At 41.6% G+C, this 25,970-nt stretch overlaps 1 protein-coding gene across 3 annotated transcripts in view; it reads left to right on the top strand.

The window, feature by feature from the left end:
• ADCY10 (adenylate cyclase 10) overlaps positions 1 to 25,970 on the top strand; it is an 84,383-nt gene that overhangs the window by 42,991 nt on the left and 15,422 nt on the right. For all 3 annotated transcript variants that reach the window (XM_072830465.1, XM_072830466.1, XM_072830464.1), the window contains 7 exons: positions 11,458 to 11,586; positions 12,787 to 13,065; positions 13,181 to 13,471; positions 19,727 to 19,796; positions 20,062 to 20,293; positions 23,400 to 23,507; positions 23,921 to 24,096. In XM_072830465.1, the coding sequence (XP_072686566.1) occupies positions 11,458 to 11,586; positions 12,787 to 13,065; positions 13,181 to 13,471; positions 19,727 to 19,796; positions 20,062 to 20,293; positions 23,400 to 23,507; positions 23,921 to 24,096 (1,285 nt within the window). The remainder of the gene's footprint in view (positions 1 to 11,457; positions 11,587 to 12,786; positions 13,066 to 13,180; positions 13,472 to 19,726; positions 19,797 to 20,061; positions 20,294 to 23,399; positions 23,508 to 23,920; positions 24,097 to 25,970) is intronic.

The following is a 25,970-nucleotide window of genomic DNA, read 5'->3' as shown; positions in this document are numbered from 1 at the left end:
CGAGAGGCTGAAACCTGAGATAACGCAGAGAGGAGGCCAGCTGGAATTTTTAGGAGATTAGTATTAGTGAAGAGAAAGGGAGAGCAGGGTAAGGATGGGTTCTAGAATGTGGAGGGTTAAAGCTAGCTTGAATGACAATGAAAGTCTGTGGTGCACATACTTGTTTAGGGAGTTGGCGGTAATAAGAAAAATCCATGTGCTAGCAAACGACAACGAAAATATGTGTCTCGACATAAAGGAGACCTATGGTGGTTGAAGAGATGTTAGCTCTTCCTTGGAAAGAGAGGGTATAAAAGATGGGATCAAGAGAGCATTTGGACTGTGAAGCCAGGGGCCCAGAGTTCCAATGCCACCTGTGCCAGTTAGTTGCTGATATTTGAGGACTAGCTACAACCGTCTTTGGTAGGCAGTGATTATAAAATGGGGATAAGGGAACTGAAATCCTTCTTCATTTATTCATTCATCAAACATCTACTGAGCACCTTCTCTGTGTCTGACACCACAGGAGGAACTCTGGGAGCCTCTTGGAATATAAATGAAGTGTCTAAATCAATATTACCTACTTAGCTACCTCATTTTTAAAAAAACAATATAGAGAGATTTCATGCATGCTTACTCAGTTTTCCTATTAGGAACACCATGGGAAGTGACAGTATAATAGCACAGCCATCGTATTGACATTGAGGCAGTCAAGGTACGGAAGGTTCCCATCACCATTCCTCTTGTGGCTCATTTTATAGCCACCCTCACTTCTGTCAACCATCCCTTCCCCCTTCACCACTGGCAAACACTAATCCCCTCTCCATTTCTGTGATTCTGTCATTTTGAGAATGGGGTCTAACTGGACTCATACAGTATGTGTAATCTCTTGGGATTGGTGTTTCCACTCATCATGACTCTGTAAGGTCCTCCAGGTTGTCCTGTGTATCAGTCCTTTGTTGCTGTTACTTGCTGGGTGGTATTCAGAATTTGGATGCATCACAGTTTGTTATCCCATCTGTCTGTTGCAGAATCTGGGCTGCTTACAGCTTTTGGCTATTACAAACAAAACTCCTACAAGCATTGTGTACATGTTTTTGTGTGAATCTAAGTTTTCACATCTCTAGAATAAATACCCAGGAGTGCAATAGTTACATTGTTAGTTTTTTGTTCTTTTTTTTTTAATGCCAAATTATTTTTTTCAAGATTTTATTTTATTTTTTTAATTTTATTTATTTATTCATGAGAGACAGAGAGAGAGAGGCAGAGATATAGGAGAGAGAGCATCAGGCTCCATGCAGGAAGCCCGATGTGAGACTCGATCCCAGGACTCCAGGATCACACCCTAGGCTGAAGGGAGGCGCCCAACTGCTGAGCCACCCAGGGATCCCAGATTTTTTTTTTTTTTTTTTTTTTTTGAGAGAGGTAGAGAGAGCATGAGCAGGGGAGGAAGGTGGTAGGCAGAGAGAGAGGAAAAAATAGACTCTCCATTGAGCAGGGAGCCTTATGTGGAGCTCCACCCCAGGACCCTGGGATCATAACCTGAGCAGAAGGCAGATACTTAACTGACTGAGCCACCCAGGCGCCCCTAAACTGCCAAACTATTTTCAAAGTGGCTATATAATTTTACATTACCAGTAACAGTGTATGGAGGGAGCTGAAATTTTCTGCAATCCTTGCTAGCATTTGTTGTCACTATGTTTTTTATTTTAGCCATTCTGATAAATGTCTGGTGATATCTAACTGTGGTTTTAATTTGCATCTCCCCAATTGCTAATGATGTTGAATACCTTTTCATATGTTTTCTTTTGCCATCTCTACATCTTTGGTAAATATCTTTCCATGCTTTTTGCCCATTTTCTAATTGGATTACTTGTTTTTTTAATGTTGAGTATGTTTTCTTAATGTTGAGAGTATCTTTTTTTTTTCGTTCTTTTTAAGATTTTACTTATTTGAGAGAAACAGAGACAGAGCATGAGCAGGGGAAGAGGCAGAGGGAGAAGGAGAAGCAGACTCCCTGAGCAGGGTACTCGACTGGGGTCTCTTTCCTAGGAGCCTAAGCTGAAGGCAGGTGCTCAAGTGCCCTGTCAGCCACCCAGGTGCCCCAAGTTTTGAGAGTTTCTAATCTAGTCTAAATATGGGTCCTTTGTCATATGTGGGTTTGCAAATATTTTCTCTTTGTGGCCTTTCTTCATTTTCTGCAAAGGATCTCTCAAAGTGTTTTAATTTTGACAAAGTTCAATTATCAATTTTTCCTTTTATGAGTCATGTAAATCCAAGAACTCCTTGTGATTATTTCTAGATATAAAAGGTTTTCCTCTCTGTGTTTTTCCTTTTTTTCAAAGCTTTACATTTTACAATTCAGTTTGTGATCCCATTTTGAGTTTATTTTCTTTCTTTCTTTTCTTTCTTTCTTTCTTTCTTTCTTTCTTTCTTTCTTTCTTTCCTTCCTTCTTTCTTTCTTTTTTTCTTTCTTTTTTTAGTTTTATACCTTTATTTGACAATCAGCGATTAGTTCTCATCCACATTAACAGTCTGTAGATTTTTGAAAGTGGTGACAGGTACGTAGGTAACAGCGTATAGAGCTTGCCTGGTGAATCTTCATCCTCCTTACGTTTTCTGGACAATCGCACACAGGTACGGTATGGAACGTTCCTTATTCCTTTGGCCCAGACAGCTTTGTTGAGCCTGGTGTCAAAGCGCACATCTGGAGTTCCCATCTCCTTCATGGCTAATTTCCAGATCTCTTTGAGTGCTTCTTGAAACCCACTCCATGGATACATTTGTGAATGTTGATGGTGTATTCTCTGGTCACTACCTCATTGATGGCAGAACAGCCCTTCTTCTCGCCACCCTTCTTTGTGGGAGCCATTCTGCTGGGCCCTAGTTGGAAAGGAAGCTTGATCTCATATAAGGTGTGAGACGTAGGTTGAAGCCCTTCTTTTCTCCTTCCTACACTCCATGGATGTCCACTTGCCCTGGCACCATTTGTTAAAAGGCTGTATTTTCTTCCTTGAATTGCTTTTGCACCTTTGGCAAAAATCAGTTGGATGTATTTATGGGGGTGTATATTTGGTTCCCTATTCTGTTCCATTGATCTATGTGTCTATCCCTTGCCAATACCATTCAGTTTTGATTACTCTATATCTTGAAACCATGTAAAATGATTCCTCCCATATTCTTCTTTTTTCAAAATTGTTTTAGCTATTCTTGTTCCTTTGCCTTTCCTTATGAAATTTAGAATAATCTTGTCTGGGGGCACCTGGGTGGCTCACTCAGTTAAGCATCCAACTCTTGGATTCAGCTCAGGTCATGATTTTCAAGGTCATGAGATTGAGCTCCAAGTGGGTTCTGCACTCAATGGGGTGTTGGCTTGAGATTCTCTCCCTCTCCCCCACCCTTTCAAAAAATTAATAAGTCTTTAGAATAATGTCATCTTTATCTACAAAAAATCTTGGTGGGATTTTTTTTAAAGATTTGTTAAAAAAAAAATAATAATAAAGATTTGTTTGTTTAGGGATGCCTGGGTGTCTGAGCAGTTGAGCGCTTGCCTTCAGCCCAGGGTGTGATCCTGGGGTCCTGGGATCAAGTTCCATGTCGGGCTCCCTGCGTGGAGCCTACCTCTCTCTCTGCCTGTGTCTCTGCCTCTCTCTGTGTGTGTCTCTCATGAATAAATAAATAAAACCTTAAAAAAAAAAGATTTGTTTATTTGAGAGAGATAGACAGAGCACGTGAGCACAGGGAAGGTGCAGAGAGAGAGAGAGAGAGAGAGAGAGAGAATCCTGAAGCAGATTCCCAGGACCCTGAGATCATGACCTGAGCTGAAACCAAGAGTCAGCTGCTTAACAGACTGAGCCACTCAGATGCCCCCTGGGAGAGATTTTAATAGGAATTTCAATATATATGCATTGCATTGTATATCAATTTGGGGCAAATTGACATCTTTTCTATGTTGTCTTCCAATCCATGAACACAGTACATCTCTCCACTTATTTTTAGATTTTCTTTGATTTCTTTCATGAGTCTTTTGTAGTTTTCAGCCATACAAATCCTGTACATGTTTTGTTAGATTGACGCTTAAATATTTCCTTTAAAAAAATATATTGTAGGGGCGCCTTGACACAGTCAGTTGAGTGTTGGACTCTTGGTTGTGGCTCAGAGTCATGGGATTGAGCCCTGAGTCAGGCTCCATGCTCAGTGCAGAATTCTGCTTGGGACTCTCTCTTCCCTTCCTTTTGCCCCTTCCCTGTGTGTGCATGTGCGTGCACATGTGCACACTTTCTCTCTTTCTCTTAAATAAATAAAAAAATCTCTTTAAAAAGATAAGGGACACCTGGGTGGCTCAGTGGTTGGGCGTCTGCCTTCAGCTCAGGGCATGATCCCAGACTGCCGGGATTGAGTCCCACATCAGGCTCCCTGTGAGGAGCCTGCTTCTCCTCCCACTGACTATGTCTCTGCCTCTTTCTCTGTGTCTCTCATGAATAAATAAATAAAATCTTTAAAATATATATATATATAGTAAATGTTATATGTTTTTAATTTTGGTGTTCGCATGTTCATTGGTAGTATGTAGAAATGCAACTGAATTGTGTCCTTGCTGAACTCACTTATTAATTCTAAGAGATTTTTATTTTGTAGAGTCTTTGGGATTTTTTATGTACAAAATCATGTCATCTGCAAATAGGAGCAATTTTATTATTTCCCTTCTGATCTGTATACTTTTTATTTTCTTTCGTGGCCTTTTCAACTGGTTAGAACTTCCAGTTCTATGTTTAAGAGTGGTGTGAGTAGCCATCTTTGCCTTATTCCTGATCTTAGGGAGAAAGCATTCAATCTTCAAGCATTAGTATGCTGTTAGCTGTAGGTTTTTTGTAGATGCTCTTTTTCAAGTTGAGAAAGCTCTCCTTTATTTCTATTTTTCTGAGAGATTTATCAAGAATGAGCTTTGAGGGGTACCTTGGGTGGCTCAGTTGGCTAAGCCTCTGTCTTCAGCTCAGGTCATGATCCCTGGATCCTGGGATTGAGCCCCCCCCGCCCCAGCCCCGCATCGGGCTCCTTGCTCAGCAGAAAGCCTGCTTCTCTCTCTTCTCTCTCTCTCTCTGCTGCTCCCCCTGTTTATTGCTCTGTCTCTCTATGTCAAATGAATAAATAAAATCTTAAAAAAAAAAAAGAATGAGCTTTGAATCTTATCAGGTTATTTTTTGCATTGATTGTTATGATTATGTGAATTTTCTTTTCTGCTAGTATAGTAGATTACATTGATTACCCTTCAAATATTGAATCAGCCTTGCATCCCTGGCATAAACCCTATTAGGCATGTTTTATTCTTATTCTTGTATGTTGCTAAATTCTATTGGCTTAATATGGAGTTAAGGATTGTTCCATCTATATTCATGTGGGATATTGTTCTGTATTTTTCTCTCCCTCTTCCTCTTTGGCGTTTTTGTCTGTTTTTGACATCAGGGTAATACTAGCTTTGTAAAATGAAATAGAAATTGTTTCCTCCTCTTCTGTTTCTTGGCAAATTTTGTGTAGAATTGGAGATAGTCTTCGTTAAATGTTTGGTAGAATTTTCCAGTGAAACCATCCCATCCTAGAGATTTCTTTTTTTTAAGATTTTATTTATTTATTCATGAGAGACACACACAGAGAGAGGCAGAGACACAATTAGAGGGAGAAGCAGGGTCCATGCAGGGAGCCTGATGCAGGACTCGATCCTGGGACCCCAGGATCACACCCTGGGCCAAAGGCAGGCGCTAAACCGCTGAGCCACCCAGGGATCCCTATTTTTTTTTTAAGATTTATTTATTTATTCATGAAAGACACAGAGAGAAAGGCAGACACATAGGCAGGGGGAGAAGCAGGTCCGCTACAGGGGGAGCCCAATGTGGGACTCAATCCCAGACTCTGGGATCACACCCTGAGCCGAAGGCAGATGCTCAACCGCTGAGCCACCCAGGCATCCCATGGAGATTTTTTGGGGGGGGGAGTTTTGGTTTAGTTGGTTTCTTTGGTGATTGAAAATGTATTTTTCTTCAAATGATCTTTTTCAAGCAATAAATAAAAACAGACATGTTAACTTTTCTAAAAGACAAAAACAAACAAACAAATCCCCTAAACTATATACATCCTACAGAAATACAAACATATCAAATGTAGAAATGACATCATTTTGAAAGATGGGGCCATTTACAAAAATTACAAGTATTGCATTGCTCCATCTTGAAGAAGCCTCTTCCTCTTATGACTCATAAGCTCTATGGATGGGTAGGGTGCTCCTGGGGGAGACAGGAGTGTCTTCAAGAGGTAAAACTGCCATTTTGCCTGCTAGACAAGGAAAATGTAAGGAAAAACCTCAACATCTTTTTGGGGAGTTTATAAATTAAAATTTTGATCCCCTTAATAGTTACGAGGCATTCAAATAATCTATTTTATAGTGTATTAATTATGGTAGGGTTGGGGTTTTTTGTGTGGTTTTTTGTTTTTTGTTTTGTTTTGTTTTTGAGAAACTAGTCCATTTCCTCTAAGTTCTCAAATTTATATGTCTTGGCTCAGAGCGTGATCCTGGAGTCCTGGGATTGAGTCCCTCATCAGGCTCCTTGCAACTAGCCTGTTTCTCCCTCTGCCTATGTCTCTGCCTCTCTCTCTGTGTCTCTCATGAATAAATAAATAAAATCTTAAAAAAAAATTTATGTGTCTGGAGTTGTTCATAGTATTCCGTTAGTATCATCTTGATGTCTGTAAGGTCTGTAGTGATAACCCGTTTCATTCCTGATATTGGTAATTTGTATTTTCTCTCTTTCTTGCAGTCTTAACTACAGATTTGTCAATTTTCTTGATCTTTCCAAAGATTCAGCCCTTTGTTTTGTTGATTGTTGAAATCCTTTCTTAAAAGATTTTATTTATTTATTCATGAGAGACAGAGACATAAGCAGAGGGAGAAGCAGGCTCCCTGCAAAGAGCCCAATGCAGGACTTGATTCTGGACCTCTGGGATCACACCCTGAGCCAAAGGCAGACACTCAACTGCTGACCTACCCAGGCGTCCCTTGATTTCTGCTCTTATCTATTATTTCCTTCCTTTTGCTTACTTTGAGTTTAATTTGCTCTTCTTCATTGTTGGAGGTTTAGATTATCAGTGAGACATTTCTTTCTTATGCATGCATTTTTAGTGCTATAATATACTCAGATAAAAAAATAAATACTTTCAAATGATTTATCTTTCAATTGTTATATTTTGAACCATTTACATTTAATGCAATAATTGATATGTTAGAGTTTAAGTCTGCCATTTTATCTTTTGTTCCTTTTCTTCTCCCCATGGCACTGTTTTTTATTTTCCTATTTCCCTTAGCTATTTGCGCATTCTTTTGAATTCTATCTTGATTAATCTATGGCATTTAAAAAAAAAAAATCTATGGCATTTTTGAGGCTATCTTTTTGTATAGCTTTTTTAGTGATTGCTCTATCTATTAAATAATATATACATATGTTATCACAGTCTCCTGGTGTCACCGTTTTTACCAGTTTGAGTAAAGATTGGAAACTTTATCCCCCTTTACATTCCTTTACCATCTACTATTTATAATTATTTTAAATATTTTTTCTGCATACATTTAGAACCACATAAGGAAGTTGTTATGATTTTTGTTTAAACTGCAAACACAATTTACAAGACTTAAAAAGGAGAAGTGAAATCTATTGTACTTACCCATATTTTTGCTTATCTTATTCTTTATTCTTTTCTGATATTCTGTTTCTTCTTTTATTGTTTCTTTTCTGTTTAGAGAATGTCTTTTAGTCATTCTTTCAGGGTAGGTCTGCTGGCTACAAACTGTCTTAGTGTCCCATTATCTGAGACTATCTTGATTTCCCCTTCATTTGTGGAGGCTTTTTGTGGTGGATATAGGATTCTGGTTTGACAGTTCTTTTCTTTCAGCTTTTGGGATGGAAGCCTAGACTCATCCCTCAGCCTTTGCTGGTGGCAGCAGACAGGGCTACAGTTATTTGTTTGGGGGATTTTTTGTTGTTTGTTTGTTTGGCTGAAGTAAAATTTTTATTGTCTAACAATTTCCTGTCTTGCTAGATGCCTCTTTGCTGGTCCTTAGGCAGAAAGTTCAGGCTATTGTTTGCAACCCTTGTTATTTCTGGATTGTGAGATTCTTCACTCAAGTCTGGGATATAAGGAAATTCACTGCTGTGTTGTTCCTTGGGTCCCAGTGTCTCTAGCCAGTCTGACTTCTCTCCACCTTCAGTGTCTTCTTATATTTGCTTTATATATAATGACAGTGTTTTTAGCTGTAGTTAACAGGGGGAATAGACAAAAACATGTATACTCCATCTTTCTAGAAATGGAAGTTCTCCAGTAAGTGATGGTGTTTCTTTTATAGCTCTAAGCACTGTGCACACTAATATTGCTAAGCTTGTGGAATAACAACTCCTTTACTGAGATACATTTAAGGGTGAGCATGTGAATGGAAAATCAGTGTCGTGCTTAGACAAATATTTGTAATAAAGGAACTTATAGTGCTGGTTTTCTATACATAGCAGGATAGAAAATTACCACCTAAAAGTGGTAATAAGAGAAATTTCACACGCAAAAAATTCCTCTTGCTTCCCCATGTCTCCTGAGTGATGGAGTAAAGCTCAGAGGCCTCATGTCCCTCCATGAACTGTGTTTTGGTCTGTGGCTTCATCTGTTGCCTGTCATTTTGTGTATAATGACAGACCCACAGGACCACATGGCCAGCATGGTCACATCTAGAGAAGTGAAACAGACAATTGTCTGAGAGAAAAGCAAGGTTGAGTTAAGAGGTTTGTTTTTCAGAGAATGAGAGACATAAGTTTGCTTTTTAAAAGAAAGCTTTTTTGTTGTTGTTGTTTGTTTGTTTGTGGGTAATCATGATTTAAAAACAGTTAAGAAAGGTTTCTCTTGGCCAAACTAGTTTCTTTTTTTTTTCAAACTAGTTTTAAGGAGAATGGATCATCAGGTGGACAATGAGTGCTATGATCATTATTTTTAGATAGGTCTGTTACAACAATATATTAACCATATTATCTTAAAAAGATAATATGTAAACATAAACACTAAAACTGTTCAGGATCTTCTGGGGTGATGAAAAAATTTTGAAACTGGAGAGAGGTTTTGGTTGCACAATAATGTGAATGCACCAAATGCCATTGAATTATAAACATTAAAATGGTTAATTGTATATGAATTTCACCTAAATTTTAAAAAAACAATGACAACTAAATACAATACAAGGTCCTAGACTTGATCCCATATTGGGAGAAAAAAATGCAATCTGCATTCAAATGCTCCAGAAAAAAATATGTACATATAGAAAAAACAAAGGATATGGCAAATGAGGAAAAATATTAACAATAGGTAACTTCGAATAAAGAGTACATAGCTTTATTCTTAGTACACAGTTTTATTCTTACAACTTTTGGTAAGTTTGAAACTTTCCAAATACAAAGATTTTTTTAGAAACATATGCACAACTTTTAGTGGTTTCCCACTGAGCTTACAATGAAATCCAACCTCCCAACCAGGACTGGAAACCCCTCGAGAATCTGACTTTCACTTCCGTCTAGACTCATCAATGCTCTGAAATGTGTTCCAGCCACATTGGTTGCATTTCTGGCATTTCTGCTGCTGTGACACAGTATACTCCTTTCCGCTTCAGACCACTGTCCTCTCTCCTCAGGTGCTTCACACAGTTGGCTCTTCTCTCCCTCAACTGTTGCCTGCTCAGGGCATATTCCCAATTGCCCATTGGATCGTCTTCTAGACCCCCTCAAACTCAACCTACTTAAACCTTAATGCCCTCCCTCCCATACTGCACCTCCCTCCCATACTGCACCTCCTCCCATACTGCACCTCCCTCCCATACTGCACCTCCTCCTGTATCTCCCAGTTTGATTCTCGGCAACATTTGCACCTCAGCTCCATCACCACCTTGCTCAGACCTATTTCCTCCATACAACGCTTGGTACCACTACCTTGTCCTACCCACCATCACTTCTTCATATTCCATTGATACCGTTTCTTACATAGTCTTCCCTCTTTTGTTCTCTTCTCCCATACACACTTCCCTGTTACCTTCCTACAAGTAGCTGGTGGATGACTGCTATCTCCCTTTCAGAAACCTGTGATATTTCCTCTTTACTTTGGAATAAAGTCCAAACTTCATAGTGTGATGTTAAATGCCCTCCACAATCTGCTCCCAAACCCTTTCTCCCGACATGTGCCCCATCCCCCAGTAGTGCTCCAGCATCCAACACGCTGTAGTTGAGCTGCACTGGTTTCCTTCCAGTCCCCTAATTTGCAGAGTCCTCTTCTATGCCCTTGCGTTGATCACCCCTCAGTCTTCCACTTGGATAACCCCTTCATCCTTCAAGGTTCAGCCAAAATACTTTCTCCTCCATAAAGCCTTTCTGACTCCACCAAGACTGAGTTGTTTTTCTCTTCTCTATTCTCACAACACACTGCTCTGTGCTTTTTAGCTCTTGAATCACTCTTTCTGACATTATAACTAATTACTTCAGTATCTGTCTCTATAGATGTTAAGCTCCTTAGGGTTGGAAGCATGCATTATTCACATTTATAGCCTTCACAGGCTGTGGTGCACAAAAGGTCTGTACTGTGTCAATATTGAATTCTGACTCACATGTTTACTGCCTGGAAGCTTAGCTCTTTGTGTACATATCTTATCTATCCAGGAGATTAGAAACTTAACTATGTTGATCTTTGTATTTCCACATCACATATCACAGTGTCATGTGATTCAAGTGTTACATGAATGTCTGGAGAAATAAGTAGGTAATGCATTTTGGAGTACCAGGAGACAAAGTTACTAGGCAAGTGTGCTACCCAACCTTGCCATTTTAAATATCTCTTTCTGACTACCATGTTGTAAGTCAAATACAGTCTCCCACAGAACGTGTTTGCATCCGAGTGTTGGTATTTGAATGTGCATGCAAATATATGTTAATATATACTATAAGATACATCCTGATAACCTTTGAATCAAGTTTTTGTAGAACTGCATGTATTATGTAAGACTTCCAATAATTCTTACCAATACTTTTGGGGGAAGCAGAACATTTTGAACCCATTTAGGTTTTCATATATTAATTTACTTAAAATGATATTCCAAAATATTTGGCAAGCCAACGGACATCCCTACCTGCTCTTTCTTTCATAAGATCCATCTTGAAGTTTACTGGAAAATCAAGATAAGGTGACTGGGTGGCTCAGTCGGTTAAGTGACTGCCTTCAGCTCAAGGTCATGATCTCTCAGAGTCCTGGGATCCAGCCCTTACATTAGGCTCCCTGGTTGGCAGGGAGGTCTGCTTCTCCCTCTGCCCCTTTCCCCTGCTCATGCTCTCTTTCTCTCCCATAAGTAAGTAAAATCTTTTTAAAAAAAGAAAATCAGATGGCTCTCAAACTTTCTTCCTTTTCATCTCCCTACAGAGAATTTTAGTAGACCTACAGAGGAATTAAAAATATTTACTCTCAGTAATGATGAGGAAATTGAAGAAGTCTGTAACCTCACTAGTGATGTCAAATTGCAAAACTTGTCACCACCAGCGTCATTAAAAGGTAAAGAAAATTTGACCCCATGTTCCTTTTCCAGGACCTGGACTCCCCTTGTCCTTTCTAGGATGACTGTCTGCAAGGGAGAGAGAAAGACCATAGCAGACCGTGGTGGTTCTTTTCTGTTGCCCCAAGCAGTCGAAATCGCCATGGAAGGTTTAGGTTTTCTGCCTCTGCTTTGGAGCCATCTGCTCCCCTGAGCATATTCTGGAGTCTGATTTGAACAAAGTTTAGTTCAACTGCATAAATGAAGTACAGTACGTTTTTCATTAAATCAAAGCCAAATAATGAGAGAGAAAATCAAATCCTGAAACTTTCTGCCATTTACTTTTATAAGAAATGACAAGCATGGAATTTATATCTGAGCAGTATTATTCTTTAAAGAAAAATGACTTTCGAGCCATGTTCTAGTATGAATTAAGCTCCAGACATGCCATCTATAAAAAACTGAAAGTGTTTGAAGGATGACTTAAGGACACCTCAAGGTTCTAAGTCTTCAGGAAAGCATTTGTTTCATTCACTATGTCTACGAAAGTAGGAAGGTGGGGTAACTTGGCTTCTGCCAAGTGTTTTGTGAATAATTGGAGAAAGTGAGATTTTGTCCTGAAGGCAGGTGATGTAATGAAAGGACATCCTGGTCAAGATGTCCAGGAAGCCATGTGACTGTGACACCCAAGCTTAAGTGAGAAGTTGGAAATGGAGCTCAAAGCTCTCTGGCACTTTATTATGAGCATAGAGACAGTAGTAGATGTCTCAAGAACAAATGAGTCTCCGGGGAGGCTGAGAGGAGGCTTGTGGCTAGGAGGAGGCAGAGTCAGTGAGGAGGACAGACAAGGCCCAGCTGGAGAAGTGAACATAGCAGGTAGATAGATGGCAGGTGCTCTCCTCTGACTGCCATGGCCTACCACGGCCTCCCCTCTTCTCACAAACCCTGTCACACTTTAGCCCAAAACCCAAACACCTCGAAATCCATCTCATTCTTGTCTGGCCGGTATGCTGTGCATATTTCAGATAGCAGCACCTCCCTCTTTTGTACTCGCAACACACATGCTGTCTGTGAAATAGGTAGTAAGCAAATCTTTTTTGGTTTGGTGTGCCTGGGTTCCTTTGAAACAAGCAGTGTAGAGTAGGACAGTTGTCCATCTCTAAGTTGTATTTGCTACAGACAGGTAACTGGTTCCCTCTTGTGTGGCTTTCCCCCTGCAGAAATCTCTCTGGTTCAGTTGGACAGCATGAACCTTTCCCACCAGATGTTGGTGAGATGTGCTGCTATTATCGGCCTGACCTTCACTACAGAGTTGTTGTTTGAGATTCTCCCTTGTTGGAATATGAAAATGATGATCAAGGCCCTGGCAAGTCTAGTGGAATCCAACGTCTTTGATTGTTTCCGGAATGGCAAGGAGCTCCAAATGGCTCTAAAACAGAATATAGTCTCATTTGAAGTGAATTATCGCTCCCTGTCTCTGAAGCCCAGTGACGGAATGGGTGAGTAAAACTTGGAAGTGACACACATTTTCTGTCAGTTAAAGGCACATCTGATCAAAGAACTGATGTGTGTGAGGGCGCAGGGGCTGATCTGTTGCCTTTCTGTTCTCCCTAGCTCATGGTGAGAAGGAAGAGCTCCGTGAGCTGGAAAGTGAGGTAATTGAGTGCCACATCATTCGATTCTGCAGGCCAATGATGCAGAAGACAGCCTATGAGCTGTGGCTGAAGGACCAGAAGAAAGCCATGCACTTGAAATGTGCCCGCTTCTTAGAGGAGAGTGCACATAAATGTGACCACTGCCAAAGTGGGGACTTCATTCCCTTCCACCACTTCACAGTGAACAGTCGACTCAACAGTTTGGATATGGATACCATTAAGAGGATGGCTAAGTTCCAGGGACTTAAAGGTAAACATACTTCATTCCTAGTTAGTCCTAGCTATTCCTGGAGAACGGAGTGGATGTGGACCTTGAGGGCTTCAAGTCCCTTGAGGGGACTTTACTCAAGCAAGCTTTACTAATGGTGAGAGTTGTGTAGGTCACTGGAGTGGGTAAGGGAGACATGTGAGTAGCTGAGTCCACCAGAAATAGTCTCACTGTGAGACTGTCAGAGTTTGAGGATCGGGACTCTGGCAAATGGGTGCAATCAGAGCTCAAAGAATATCCAGAGGAATAAAACTGACCCAGAATAATTCACACCAAGGGATGGAATCCAAGGGTGGGGGTGGGGGATGGGGGTGGGGGGTCTCACATGTTGAAGCAGAAACAAGAGCAGGAGGGACTACTGTTTCTTGGCAGGTAAGAATGTTGCTTTGGCAGTCAGGTTTGAAATGAGGTTCCACCAGAGAAAAAATATGAGTGGGGGAGAATTATGCAGACCTAAGCAGGTTAGGGCCCCAGAAAAGGGGGCTTGGGCTCAGGGCAGGGATTCAAGACCATCTGTGAAGCAAAAGTGAGAAAGTTACAGTCTTATAGCACAAATCAGCCACACAATCTAGGAAGACACAGGAAAGGATTCAAGGGGTATCAGGAACTAGGGACTCACTTAATGTAGGCATGATGGATGTGAGGCTCAGGGCAGCAACCCCAACTTCAGCCCTCCCTCATGGTTGACCAGGGAGCACCAGAGGGCTACATGCTCTAGCCAAAGGCCTTGGTGATTATGGCTAAATCTGGTTGGGAAAGCAGAGGCCACAAGACAGAATTCTTATATTATATGGATATTAAAAATTGGAAAGAGGGATGCCTAGGTGGCTCAGTAGTTAAGCATCTGCCTTCAGCCCAGGGCATTATCCTGGAGTCCTGGGATTGAGTCCCACATTGGACTCCCTGCATGGAGCCTGCTTCTCTCTCTGCCTATGTCTCTGCCTCTCTCTCTCTCTCTGTGTGTGTGTGTCTCTCATGAATAAATAAATAAAATCTTTTAAAAAATTGGAAAGAAATTTATGTAAAGTGCCTAGCACTAGTAGGTACAAAAAATAATTTTTTAAAAGATTTTAATTATTTATTTGAAAGAGTGAGCAAGCAAGAAAGAGAACACGATTGGGGGAAGGAGTAGAGGAAGAGGGAGAAGCAGATTCCCTGCTGAGGAGAGAGCCCGATGTGGGGCTCAATCCCAGGATTCTGGGATCATGACCTGAGCCAAAGGCAGATGCTTAACCAACTGAGCTACCCAGGTACTCCCCAAAATAAATATTTATTTTCATTCATTCTTTATTTCACATGCATTCTCATTTGATCTTCACGTTAACCTTTCAAGGTGGAGGGTTATTTTCATTTTATACACAAGAAAACTGAGATTCTGGAAGATTCAATAACTTTTCCAGTGCCACAGAATGAATGATAGACTATTCAATCACAGGTCAGTCTCATTCCCAAGCTCATGGTGTGCCTAGTACACCTGAGCTTCCCAAAGTGCAGGGTAGGACCTTGGGGCAAAGCTGGCAGGGGAAATTGGAAGAGGTTCCTTGGTACAGCAGTCAGTGGAGTCAGAGAGTGAGGAAGGCAATGCCCTCTCAGGACTCGATTGGAGAGAAGGCAGCTTTGCACTGTGGCACAAACCTATTGTTGACCCGGTACTAAATCTTGCCTGTCTCCCTTTTCAAAAAAGAGTAGTCAGGCTTTAGGTTCAGAGCCTTAGAATCTGGATCATGAGGGTTTCTCTGGATCAGATGAAAGAAGAAGCCAGCCTAGAGCCATTTTAAGTTCTTCCTACATTCTCTTGGAAGGGTGAGAAGAGCCTTAGTCCTTAGAATGGAAGACTCAAAGAAAATAACAACTTTTAAGAAGGACTTGAGGACCAAGAGAGGACAGACTCCTACAACAAAGCCGGCACCCAGAGGGTGGGTGGTGAGGGTGGACAAGGATGCAAGTGCAAATCCAAAAGCTTCAGGGACGATCCCAACACAGGGCCCTGTTCAAGGAACCAGTGAAAGTACTGAGGGAGAGGTTTGGCTGAGGGAGATAAGAGAAAGGGAAAGCAAGGGGCACCTGGGTAGCTCAGTCAGTTAAGCATCTGAATCTTTTTTTTTTTTTTTAAGATTTTATTTATTCATTCATGAGAGACACAGAGAGAGAGAGAGAGAGGCAGAGACACAGGCAGAGGGAGAAGCAGGATCCATGCAGAGAGCCTGATGTGGGACTCGATCCCGGGACCCTGGGTCACACCCTGAGCCAAAGGCAGGTGCTCAACCGCTGAGCCACCCAGCCATCCCTAAGCATCTGAATCTTGATCTCAGCCTATGTCTTGATCTCAGGGTTGTGAGTGCAAACTCTGTGTTGGACCCCATGCTGGTTGCAGAGCCTACTTTAAAAATAAATAAATAGGGGACTCCTGGGTGGCTCAGTGGTTGAGCATCTGCCTTCAACTCAAGGCATGATTCTTCAGCTCAGGGTGTGATCCCAGAATGCCTGGATTGAGTCCCACATCGGGCTCCCTGCATGATGCTTAACCACAAAGCCTGCTTCTCCCTTTGCCTATGTCTCTGCCTCTCTCTCTGTATGTCTTTCATGAATAAATAAGTAAAATCTTTAAAAAAATAATATAAACAATAAATAAAAGAGAAAGGGGAGGGAAGATTCCAAACTGTGTGGAACCCGTGGGTAAGTCTGTATCTGTAATTATATCTATACATTTTGTGGCAGTGAGGGGTAAAATCACAGTTGATTTTTGTTTAATATTTATTTATTTACTTACTTTAGGGATGGGGGAGGGACAGAGGAAAAGGGAGGGAAAGAATCCCAAGCAGACTCCCTGCTGAGCATGGGGCTTCATCCCACAACCCCCAAGATCATGACCTGAGTCACAATCAAGAATCAGATGCCCAATTGACTGAGCCACCCAGGCATCCCCACAGTTGGTTTTAAGCAGGCTGACTAGGGCTGTCAAAGAAAGCAACTTTATTTATTTTTGGATTCTCCAATGTATCTTAGCAGTTTCACTCCAGCACTTCTCTGACCTCTCGTGTCTTTGACTAACGTCTGTGCTGAGGGGAAAAGGGTCAGTGTCCCCAAACCCCTGCATTGTTCAAGAGTCAGTTGTAGTTGGAAGAGGTTCAAAGACATGGCATTAAGTGTAGATTAGATAGGAAGTTTATTCTCTTTTCAATTCTCTCTCAATCCTTCTTGAACACTGTTATTTTCTTCTTAAGTTTTGAACCCCAAAGATCTGTAGTCCATGGGCTTCCTCCTAGGCTCTGTCCTTCAACTCGCTCTACCTACTTCATCAGTGTTCATCAGCAACCACTCCTCTGGCTCCTTTGTCTTCCAGACATGTGTTGAAACCCCACCCAACATTTCATTTACTCATTCAACAAATACTGAGGTTCTACTGTGTGCCAGACCTGCTGCATGCATAAGGATACATCAGTGAACAAAAGAGCATTCTATTGTGGAGAAGTGATAGAGGAAAAAACATAATAAAGAAGTAAAGTCTATAGTATGTTACAAGGGGTAAATCCCATCCCAAGGAAGAAAACTGAAAAGTGTGTTGGGTAGGGCAAAGGGGATTAGGAATGCAGAGCCATTAGTGGAGTCCTCATTGAGAGGTGAGATTCATAAAAACAAAACAAAACAAAACAAACAAAAAAACAAAGGAAGTGAAAGATTTTGTCTTATGGATGACTGAGGAGGAATATTCCAGGCAAAGAGGATGCTCCTGCCTAAGACAAGAATGGATCCCTTCCATTCTATACATAGTGTGTTTAAGCTTTTTAAGATTATTTTATTCTCATTTTAATGGCATAAAATGTCCTGGACCTGGAGGTGCTGGAGATAAACAAAAGAATTCAATCTGTCACCTTGAACCTGAGATCTTATTTCTAGGTCTTTGAAACCATGAGATGAGCAAGTGATATCTTTGCTTTTCTCCTTTCTTGAGAGCCTACAATCATTTTTTATATATTTTTTCCTTTTGAATTTTACAGATCTCCTTTAAAGTAGGGAAATTTAATAAAATATGTCCATAATGAAGAAAATCGAGAACTAAAAAATATTATTCATCAAGGGGTAAATGATATAATGACAAAAAGCATATCTTGTACTCCCCAACTTTGTTCCCTTTTCTGGCCTATGTTACTGGTCTCTGCATCTCATTCTATCACTATTACCATTTGAAACAAAAAATATAGGGATCCCTGGGTGGCGCAGCGGTTTAGCACCCACCTTTGGCCCAGGGCGCGATCCTGGAGACCCGGGATTGAATCCCACGTTGGGCTCCCGGTGCATGGAGCCTGCTTCTCCCTCTGCCTATGTCTCTGCCTCTCTCTCTCTCTCTGTGACTATCATAAATAAATAAAAATTAAAAATATATATAGAGAGATATTGAAGGAGAAATAGCATTTTACTTTCTTACCGATCTTTTTCAACAAATGTGCATTTTATTCAGCGGATATTTAACGCTGCTGAGAGGTGTAATAAGATGTGGACAAACATGTGACCTTTGGATCTGACAACACAGTAACCACTGGTAACCTTTACAAGAACGATTTTAGAAGAGTAGAAGAAAAAAGCCAAATTGAATTTATTCACATCTAGTCATTAGAAATACACTAGCTGGCTATCTAGAAGGAGAGATGGGCAAATTATTTCTCACAGAGTATGGTAATAAGGACCATGAGGTAGGTCTGCTCAGGGCACGTGTGACCCAGGCACTAGATCTCTGGGGACAAGGGCACAGAAGGCTTTCAAAAGAAGGTGATAATTAGGTGCTTAAACTGCATTTTTATAAATTACAAGATCTGTGGAGCGATGCACTGGCCTTGGAGCTGGGAGACCTAGGTTCTCGTCCTGCCTCCATCCCTAACAGATGATCTGAGACCAGTCCCTTCCCCTCCGTGGGGTTCTTCCTTCCTTCTACATTAGACAAGTGGCTAGATCCAACCATCCTCATTTGTTTTCTGTTTCAAGATCATTATGGAGTCTGAATGGGCTGAAGGTTTTAAATTCAAGGTTCTCTGTCCTTTAGTTAGCCTTTGAAGTATGTATTTAAACGTCTGTATTTCCTCCACTGGAAACAGATCATTTACTCATAGTTAGAATTAGTTGCTGCAGGGTAAATTAGTTAGGATAATATTATCATCTATAACCAAACTGCCAGTGGCTTAACACTGTAGGAGCCACTGCAGGTCACTCCAAGATGGGCCATTCTGGCATGAATATTATTTTGAATTAAAAGCAATCCAGGGACACTTGGGTGGCTCAGCGGTTGAGCGTCTGCTTTTGGCTCAGGGCATGATCCTGGAGTTCCAGGATTGAGTCCCACGTCAGGCTCCCCACATGGAGCCTGCTTCTCCCTCTGCCTGTGTCTCTGCCTCTCTCTCTGCATATCTCTCATGAATAAGTAATAAAAATATTTTTAATTAAAATAAAATAAAAGCAATCCAAATCCAGCAGATTCAAAAAAAGCTCTTTACCTGCCCCTCAACTGCCTGCTTTACCAGGAGGAGAGCTATTGATAGAGATATTTTTTAACCTAAGAAACTTCTGTGCACAATATGGCAACCTTTGTTTTTCAAACATCTCCTCTCACTTTCATGCTAATGGTCTTTCTCCCCCTTTGTATCCTCAGACCCTCTACCTTCCTTCTCCTTAGCTCATATAAACTTCATGTTTCCTCACTGTGTTTGGAATTTCCATGTCTGCCTGTATTCCCCTCAATGGCATTTATTAAATTTGATTTTCCCCTGTTTATCTGTCTCATGTCAATTTGATTCTTAGTTCAGCTAATTGGACCTCTGAAGGGCAGAGGAAATTCTTCCTCCCCAATGACACAATAGAATAATTTTTTTCCTGCACATATAATGATCTAAAGAAAGTTTTGACAAATGGCCTTGACCTCAATAAGTCAGGGACCCAGGCTCCTTCCATTCTGTCTCTTTACCATCCCTTAGATTCTCAAAATTGTTTGCTTTCTGGTGGAAGCAAAGGGTAGAGAAGATACCAAACAGCTCAGAGGTGCCATATATTTCTTATGATAGAATTCCATTTTAAATGACTTATGCAGGTTCACCTGAGATGCAGTAGAGACTGGGAAATATAGAGCCTGGATGGGCACCAGAAACTGTATCGGAAAAGGGGAACAAGAGTCTTTCGTGGACACCAAACATTTCTGCCACGTGGAACATTCTGTGATCCATGCAATTCATTTGTTTGTTTATTTTCTAGCTGAAGAAGAGATCACCTTTTCCAAAATAGAGATTCCTAAGAAATCTGAGCTATTTCCTGAAAATCTCAGGTACAGGCATTTGTAATTGTTTAGGAGGTAGAGCATAAACAATTGTCATTAAGTTCAGAATACTTTTGAAATCATCTGGTCAGTTCTTTTTGGCCCCATTGGTACAGTGGGGAAATGTTGGGGTGCATGCATGGTGACTTCTGTCAGTAGCATCTGCATTAGATTTTATTATCTTGCTCTTTTATTCGTTTTTAAAGATATTTTCCTATCAAAAGCCTAGTGAAGCTATAAGTTATTACTCCTATTTATTTCTGCATTTGGACAGACCTGAAGAAATAAGAGAAAAAATCTTGAGTTTCTTTGACACCGTTATAACAAAAATGAGGACGTCTAAGGAAAACATCATTCCTCTGGAATCTTGCCAGTGTGAAGAGATCGTAGAGATCGTCATCATGCCTCTGACCCACCATTTTCTGGCTTTGGGAGAAAACAAAAAAGCCTTATATTACTTCCTAGAAATTACATCAGCTTATCTCATCTTGGGTGATAATTACATGGTAAGGTGTTTCTACTGAGGTCTCCCCAACCCTTGAGACAAGTTAGAGACCACAGAGCCCAAAGAGAAGCCCTAGGGTTCTTTCTTTATTTCATGTTCTTGACTCCTGCCAGCACCCCTTTCCTTTGAAAATCAAATTGCTAAAAAGAAAAGAAAGAAAAGAAAATTGCTTAGAAGGGAAATGACCTGAGATTGAGAAATGAAAGTTAGAACAAATTGAAACTAGCATTATATATCAGTTAAAATATTGTCACCTTTAGAAACTTGCCATGAACTGTCTACCTCTATGGGATGGGGATAGATGTCATATCTCATTCTCTAAATGATGCAAAAAGGACTATTGGTACTAATTCTGCTGTTTCAGCCGAGTCTTCCTCCTCAAGGCACTTGCCTTCTGTCCTCCCTAAACACCATGAGCTCGGGCAGCCCGGATGGCTCAGTGGTTTAGCGCCGCCTTCAGGCCAGGGTATCTGGAATCGAGTCCCGCGTCAGGCTTCCTGCATGGAGCCTGTTTCTCTCTCTCTCTCTCATGAATAAATAAATAAAATATTTGGAGAAAAAAAAAAACACCGTGAGCTCAAGCTCAACTACCTGTAGGTCTTTGGATAGGTATGAATCTGGTTGTGATCCCCAAAAGAGCTCACCCACTTTAGTCTTCATGTAATTTGTGCTAAATTACCATACATTCCTTTAGACCGCCAAAACACTATTGTTTCTCCAAGATAATTGTAAATAACATTCCAGGGCAATATGTCCCTAGAAATGTGAGGATTCAATGTATGTATAATGAAATAAAAATAATTTATTCTTAAGTAAGGTGGGAAGCACTGAGCTGAATAAAGCTAAATAGGTTTCTTAACTGCAAATATTTCTTTTTTTTTTTTTTTTTTTTTTTTTTTTTTTTTTTTTTTAAGATGCAAGACCTCTCCCTTTTTTTTTTTTTTTTTAATTTTATTTATTTATTTGAGACACACAGAGAGAGAGATAGAGAGAGGCAGAGACACAGGGAGAGGGAGAAGCAGGCTCCATGCAGGGAGCCTGACGTGGGACTCGATCCCAGGTCTCCAGGATCACACCCTGGGCTGCATGTGGCGCTAAACCACTGCGCTACCGGGGCTGCCCAACTGCAAATATTTCATAGCATTAATGTGCTAAGATACATGCAAATCATCCAGAGGGTCAGGCTAGTTCTGGGGCGTACTGTATTTCTCATATTTACCTGACCCTAGATCACTTTTCATAGAGCAGCTAGCTAGACTAACATTGCATGAATTCACTTTGGGAAATGCCTGTCTGCACACGATGTAATGAGCACTGGGCATTATATAAGTCTAATGAATCACCGACCTCTACCTCTGAAACTAATAATATATTATATGTTAGTTAATTGAATTTAAATAAAAAAGAGGGCAGCCCCGATGGCCCAGCAGTTTGGTGCCACCTTCAGCCCGGGGTATGATCCTGGAGACCAGGGATCGAGTCCCACGTCGGACCCCCTGCATGGAGCCTGCTTCTCCCTCTGCCTGTGTCTCTCTGCCTCCCTTTCTCTCTCTCTCTCTCTCTCTCTGTGTGTGTGTGTGTGTCTGTCATGAATAAAGAAATAAAATCTTTAAAAATAAATAAATAAATAAATGAAAGAAAGAAAGAAAGAAAGAAAGAAAGAAAGAAAGAAAGAAAGAAAGAAAGAAAGAAAAAGAATAGATTAAAAGAAGTGCCCTTCTGGCCCTTGCTTCATCTGACTCGAGCCAGCTTCAGAAATAGCTTCACATATCTGAATAGGCATGCCTGCAGTTCATGTCCACACTGGTGGTCTGTTCCAAATTTACAATAGCTTTTTGATCACAGCAGCCTAATCGACCCTCATACCTTAGATTTTTATAAAAATTAAATCATTAAAAATGTTGGTAAGCCCCAGTTCTCTCAGGATTTATGTTAAAGATGAAAGTTGCCCATGCACATATAAATATATAATATAGATATAGATATGAACATATATGATATATGTGGAGATATATATTATATATATATTATATATATATAAAAGGGGGATATGGCCAGGAGTGCCAAAAAGAGAAGGTTTATGTAGCCCTGGGGGACCAACTTGCTAAGCACCTGCATTTCAATTAGCAAGGACTGAGGAATGGTCAGGAAGACAACGATTGGAAGCAGAGCCCTGGTTCAAGTTACCCAGAATGTGCCATTTGCATCCTGTCTCCTATCAAAAATAAGCTATTACGTCCATGACTGGAAGACTGGTGGTCAACTCATGTTTCCCTCTTCTGCCTCCCACTCGTAGCCATTTAGCTATTTGAGACTTGAGGATATCACCTTCCCCTATTTTACTCTTCGTATCTGACCTTGCCTTGGTACTCACATGTACCAAAGCTGTCCTGTCTAATGGTGTCAAAGAAGATTTAAAATGAAGTGGGGAGGGCAGCCCGGGTGGCTCAGCGGTTTGGCACTGCCTTCAGCCCAGGGTGTGATCCTGTAGACCTGGGATTGAGTCTCACATCAGGCTCCCTGCATTGACGTGCTTCTCCCTCTGCCTGTGTCTCTGCCTCTGTGTGTGTGTGTCTCTCATGAATAAGTAAATAAAATCTTAAAAATAAGATAAAAATAAAATAAAGTAAAATAAAATAAAATAAAATAAAATGAAGTGGGGAAAGTTGCTCAGGGCCTTACCTTTCTCTTCCACCTTCTAATGATGGCCCTGGCAAAGGAAATGGGAGTGGTTCATAAGTCACTCCAAAAATTGAGACCAGCTTCTCATAGATGTGGGGATCCCATCAGGAGCAGTGGGTACATTGTTGGAAATAGGGGCCATCGAGGGTGGAACTATTCAGAGGAGGATACTGTCCTGGATTCCTCCTCTAGAGCAAGTGATCCAGCAGACACAGATGGGCATGCAGGTGGCCAGGATCTTCACTGGGATCTTTATCCACCCAGAGCTGCCAGAGTGGAGGCCCTTTCTCATTAGGAGCCAGGGTGGGGGTGAAAGTAGACCTGCCGTGGCAGCTGCTTTTCTCCACTCAAGAGAGACTGGGCTGTGTCCCTCTGCGGCCAGACCCCCACTGACTCAATACTCTGTGCCCCTGTGTTGGCTATAGGCATACACATATTTGAATGAAGGAGAGAGGTTGCTGAAAATGCTCAAGAACGACAAATCCTGGAGTCATACTTTTGAGTCAGCTACATTTTATAGCCTCAAAGGTCAGGTAAGAACCCATTACAAACATGGCCACCCACTATTTTGGGGACATTATAGAGAGACAGCAGAACCCATCCCTGTCCTTCCTGCAACCACCCCCCCATCGCCAAAAATCCTCCCCCGGACTGTAGAACCTCAATCCTGCTACTCACACCTCCTTGCCATCACTTGCCAGCAGCCAGCTCTTCTGGTTGTTGTCTTTATGAGATGTTTTTTAACTACCTCCAAAAATGGGCATCCATGGGTAAACATGTTCTCAGAGGTAATCATGCACATAAAGATGGGATGCAGAATCCTAGTCATCCAGCCATCCTTCATACATTCATAAACATTTCCTGTTATGCCAGGCACAGGGGGATTTTGTTCTTGTGGCTTGAGTTACCTTTTCCTCTCTCTTCGCCCCCTTGCTTCTCACTGCAGGTCTGTTTCAACATGGGCCAGATGGTGCTTGCTAAGAAAATGCTGCGGAAGGCCCTGAAGCTTCTCAACCGAACGCTTCCTCACAACTTAATCTCCCTGTTTGTTCAGTCCCATTTAGAGAAAAGCAGACACTTTTACTATGTGAATCAACAGGCCCAAGAGAACTCACCTCCAAGGTAAGGGAAGGAGGGAGGTCTCACTCTTCCGAGAGAGACCTGCACATACTCCATCTGCCTGCAAAGTCTGGGCCTCTAAGAAGCACCAGAAAGCCTGGTGGCTGTGATGGAGGCTCAAAGATGTAGGAGGGAACCAGTGCCGGGGGGGGGGGAGGTAGGTGGGTGGGGGGAGTGGAAGGGTGGTGGGTTGGCTACTAAGCGAGGTTGGGGTTGGCCCAGAACACAGAACACTTCACAGCAGCTTTTGTGAAAATGAGTCCAGATGACAAAAACCTCAGGGAGCCCTTTGCAAGATGAGCTCTGATGCCAGGCCCTAGTCGGTCCCATCAATCCCTCTGGGCAGCCGTGCCCCCCTGGAAGCTGCACCTCTGCTCCTAGGGCCTCGGTCACAAGCCCTTTTCCATTCATGGGTAGGACACTGAGTATTGTCCCTCCCCCAAAATGGCATAGAAGGTCCCAAAGGCCTCTGCCAGAGGACAAACTGCCCATTCATCTATTATCTGGATAGGGATATGGGAGTGTCCATCAGTCATGATTAAATCACTAAGATTTATACATTTCAGTGCATGTAAATTTTGCCTATAAAGAACCATCAAAAGTAATAAAGGGGACACCTGGGTGGCTCAGTTGGTTAAGCGTCTGACTCTTGGTCTCAGCTCAGGCCTGGATCTCAGGCTGTGAGTGCAAGCCCTGCATTGGTAGTTGTTGAAGGTGCATGTTCAGTGCATGTAGTTCATGATAATTTTCTGCTTTACTGTGTGTATCTTTGAAATTTTCCACAACATGAGTTTTTGGATACATTCCACCAATCCCAATCTGTACCAAGGGAAATGCCACCTAGCTGGGGATTTGGAGGGCTGACGGGGACATCTCTCCCATGTTAGGAGAGGCCAGTAGCAGTATCCCTACTAGTTCTGCCTGAGATGCAAACATCTGTTTCTAGGAGCCAGTTGCTATAGCACTTTTCTCCACACCACCACGCCCGCTGCCTTCTCCCAAAAGTGTTCCCTTAAATGTGGGGAAGCCTGGGGTGGAGCTGAGCTCCTTTGCAGCTTATGGGGCAGGCTCCTGGGAAAGGGCCTGCTGTCTCAGGAGCCACCAGGAGGGAGTGGTGGGGAGAGTTCAGCAGAGATCTCTCTGAGAGGTGGGAGGGAATCAGAGTTTGGTCACATGTAGATTTGTCTGATCAAACACAACATGCCCGAGTACCTGGGTGGCTCAGCGGTTGAATGCATGTTTTTGGCCCAGGGCATGATCCTGGAGTCCTGGGATCAAGTCCCACGTCAGGCTCCCTGCATGGAGCCTGCTTCTCTCTCTATTTATCTATTTATCTATTCTCTCGTGAATAGATAAATAAAATCTTTTTTAAAATATTAAAAAAAAAACACAGCATGCCTAATTAACTTTGAAGTTCTAATCATTTTTTCACTTGTTTTGTTTTGTTTTAGAGAGAGAGACAGAGTGTGTGTGTGTGTGTGTGTGTGTGAACAGGGGAGGGCAGAGGGAGAAAGAGAAAGAGAAAATCGTAAGCAGGCTCCACGCTCATCATGGGACCTAATGTGGGGCTCAAAACCACCAGCCCAATATCACCACGTGAGCCGAAATCAAGAATCGGATGCTCAACTGACTGGGCCACGTGAGCGTCCCGAATCATTTTTTTAGGAGACATATACATCTTCTAGAAGATATTTAGGATGTATGCATTCTAAACAAGTTATTTATTGTTTTTTGAAATGCAAATTTACCTGGGCATCCCACATTTTCATCCCCTACATCTGACAAGCCTAGTTAACAGCATATTTTGTAAAAGGAATAAGAAGTTACTCGCAAAAGGGAAAAGAAGTACTGGTGGGGAAGAAAGTGTAGAGCTATGG

Source organism: Canis lupus, chromosome 6 (assembly GCF_048164855.1).
Source record: "Canis lupus baileyi chromosome 6, mCanLup2.hap1, whole genome shotgun sequence".
Lineage (NCBI taxonomy): Eukaryota > Metazoa > Chordata > Mammalia > Carnivora > Canidae > Canis > Canis lupus.
Note: the sequence above shows the minus strand (reverse complement) of the source record. Positions and strands in the feature narration are given on the sequence as shown.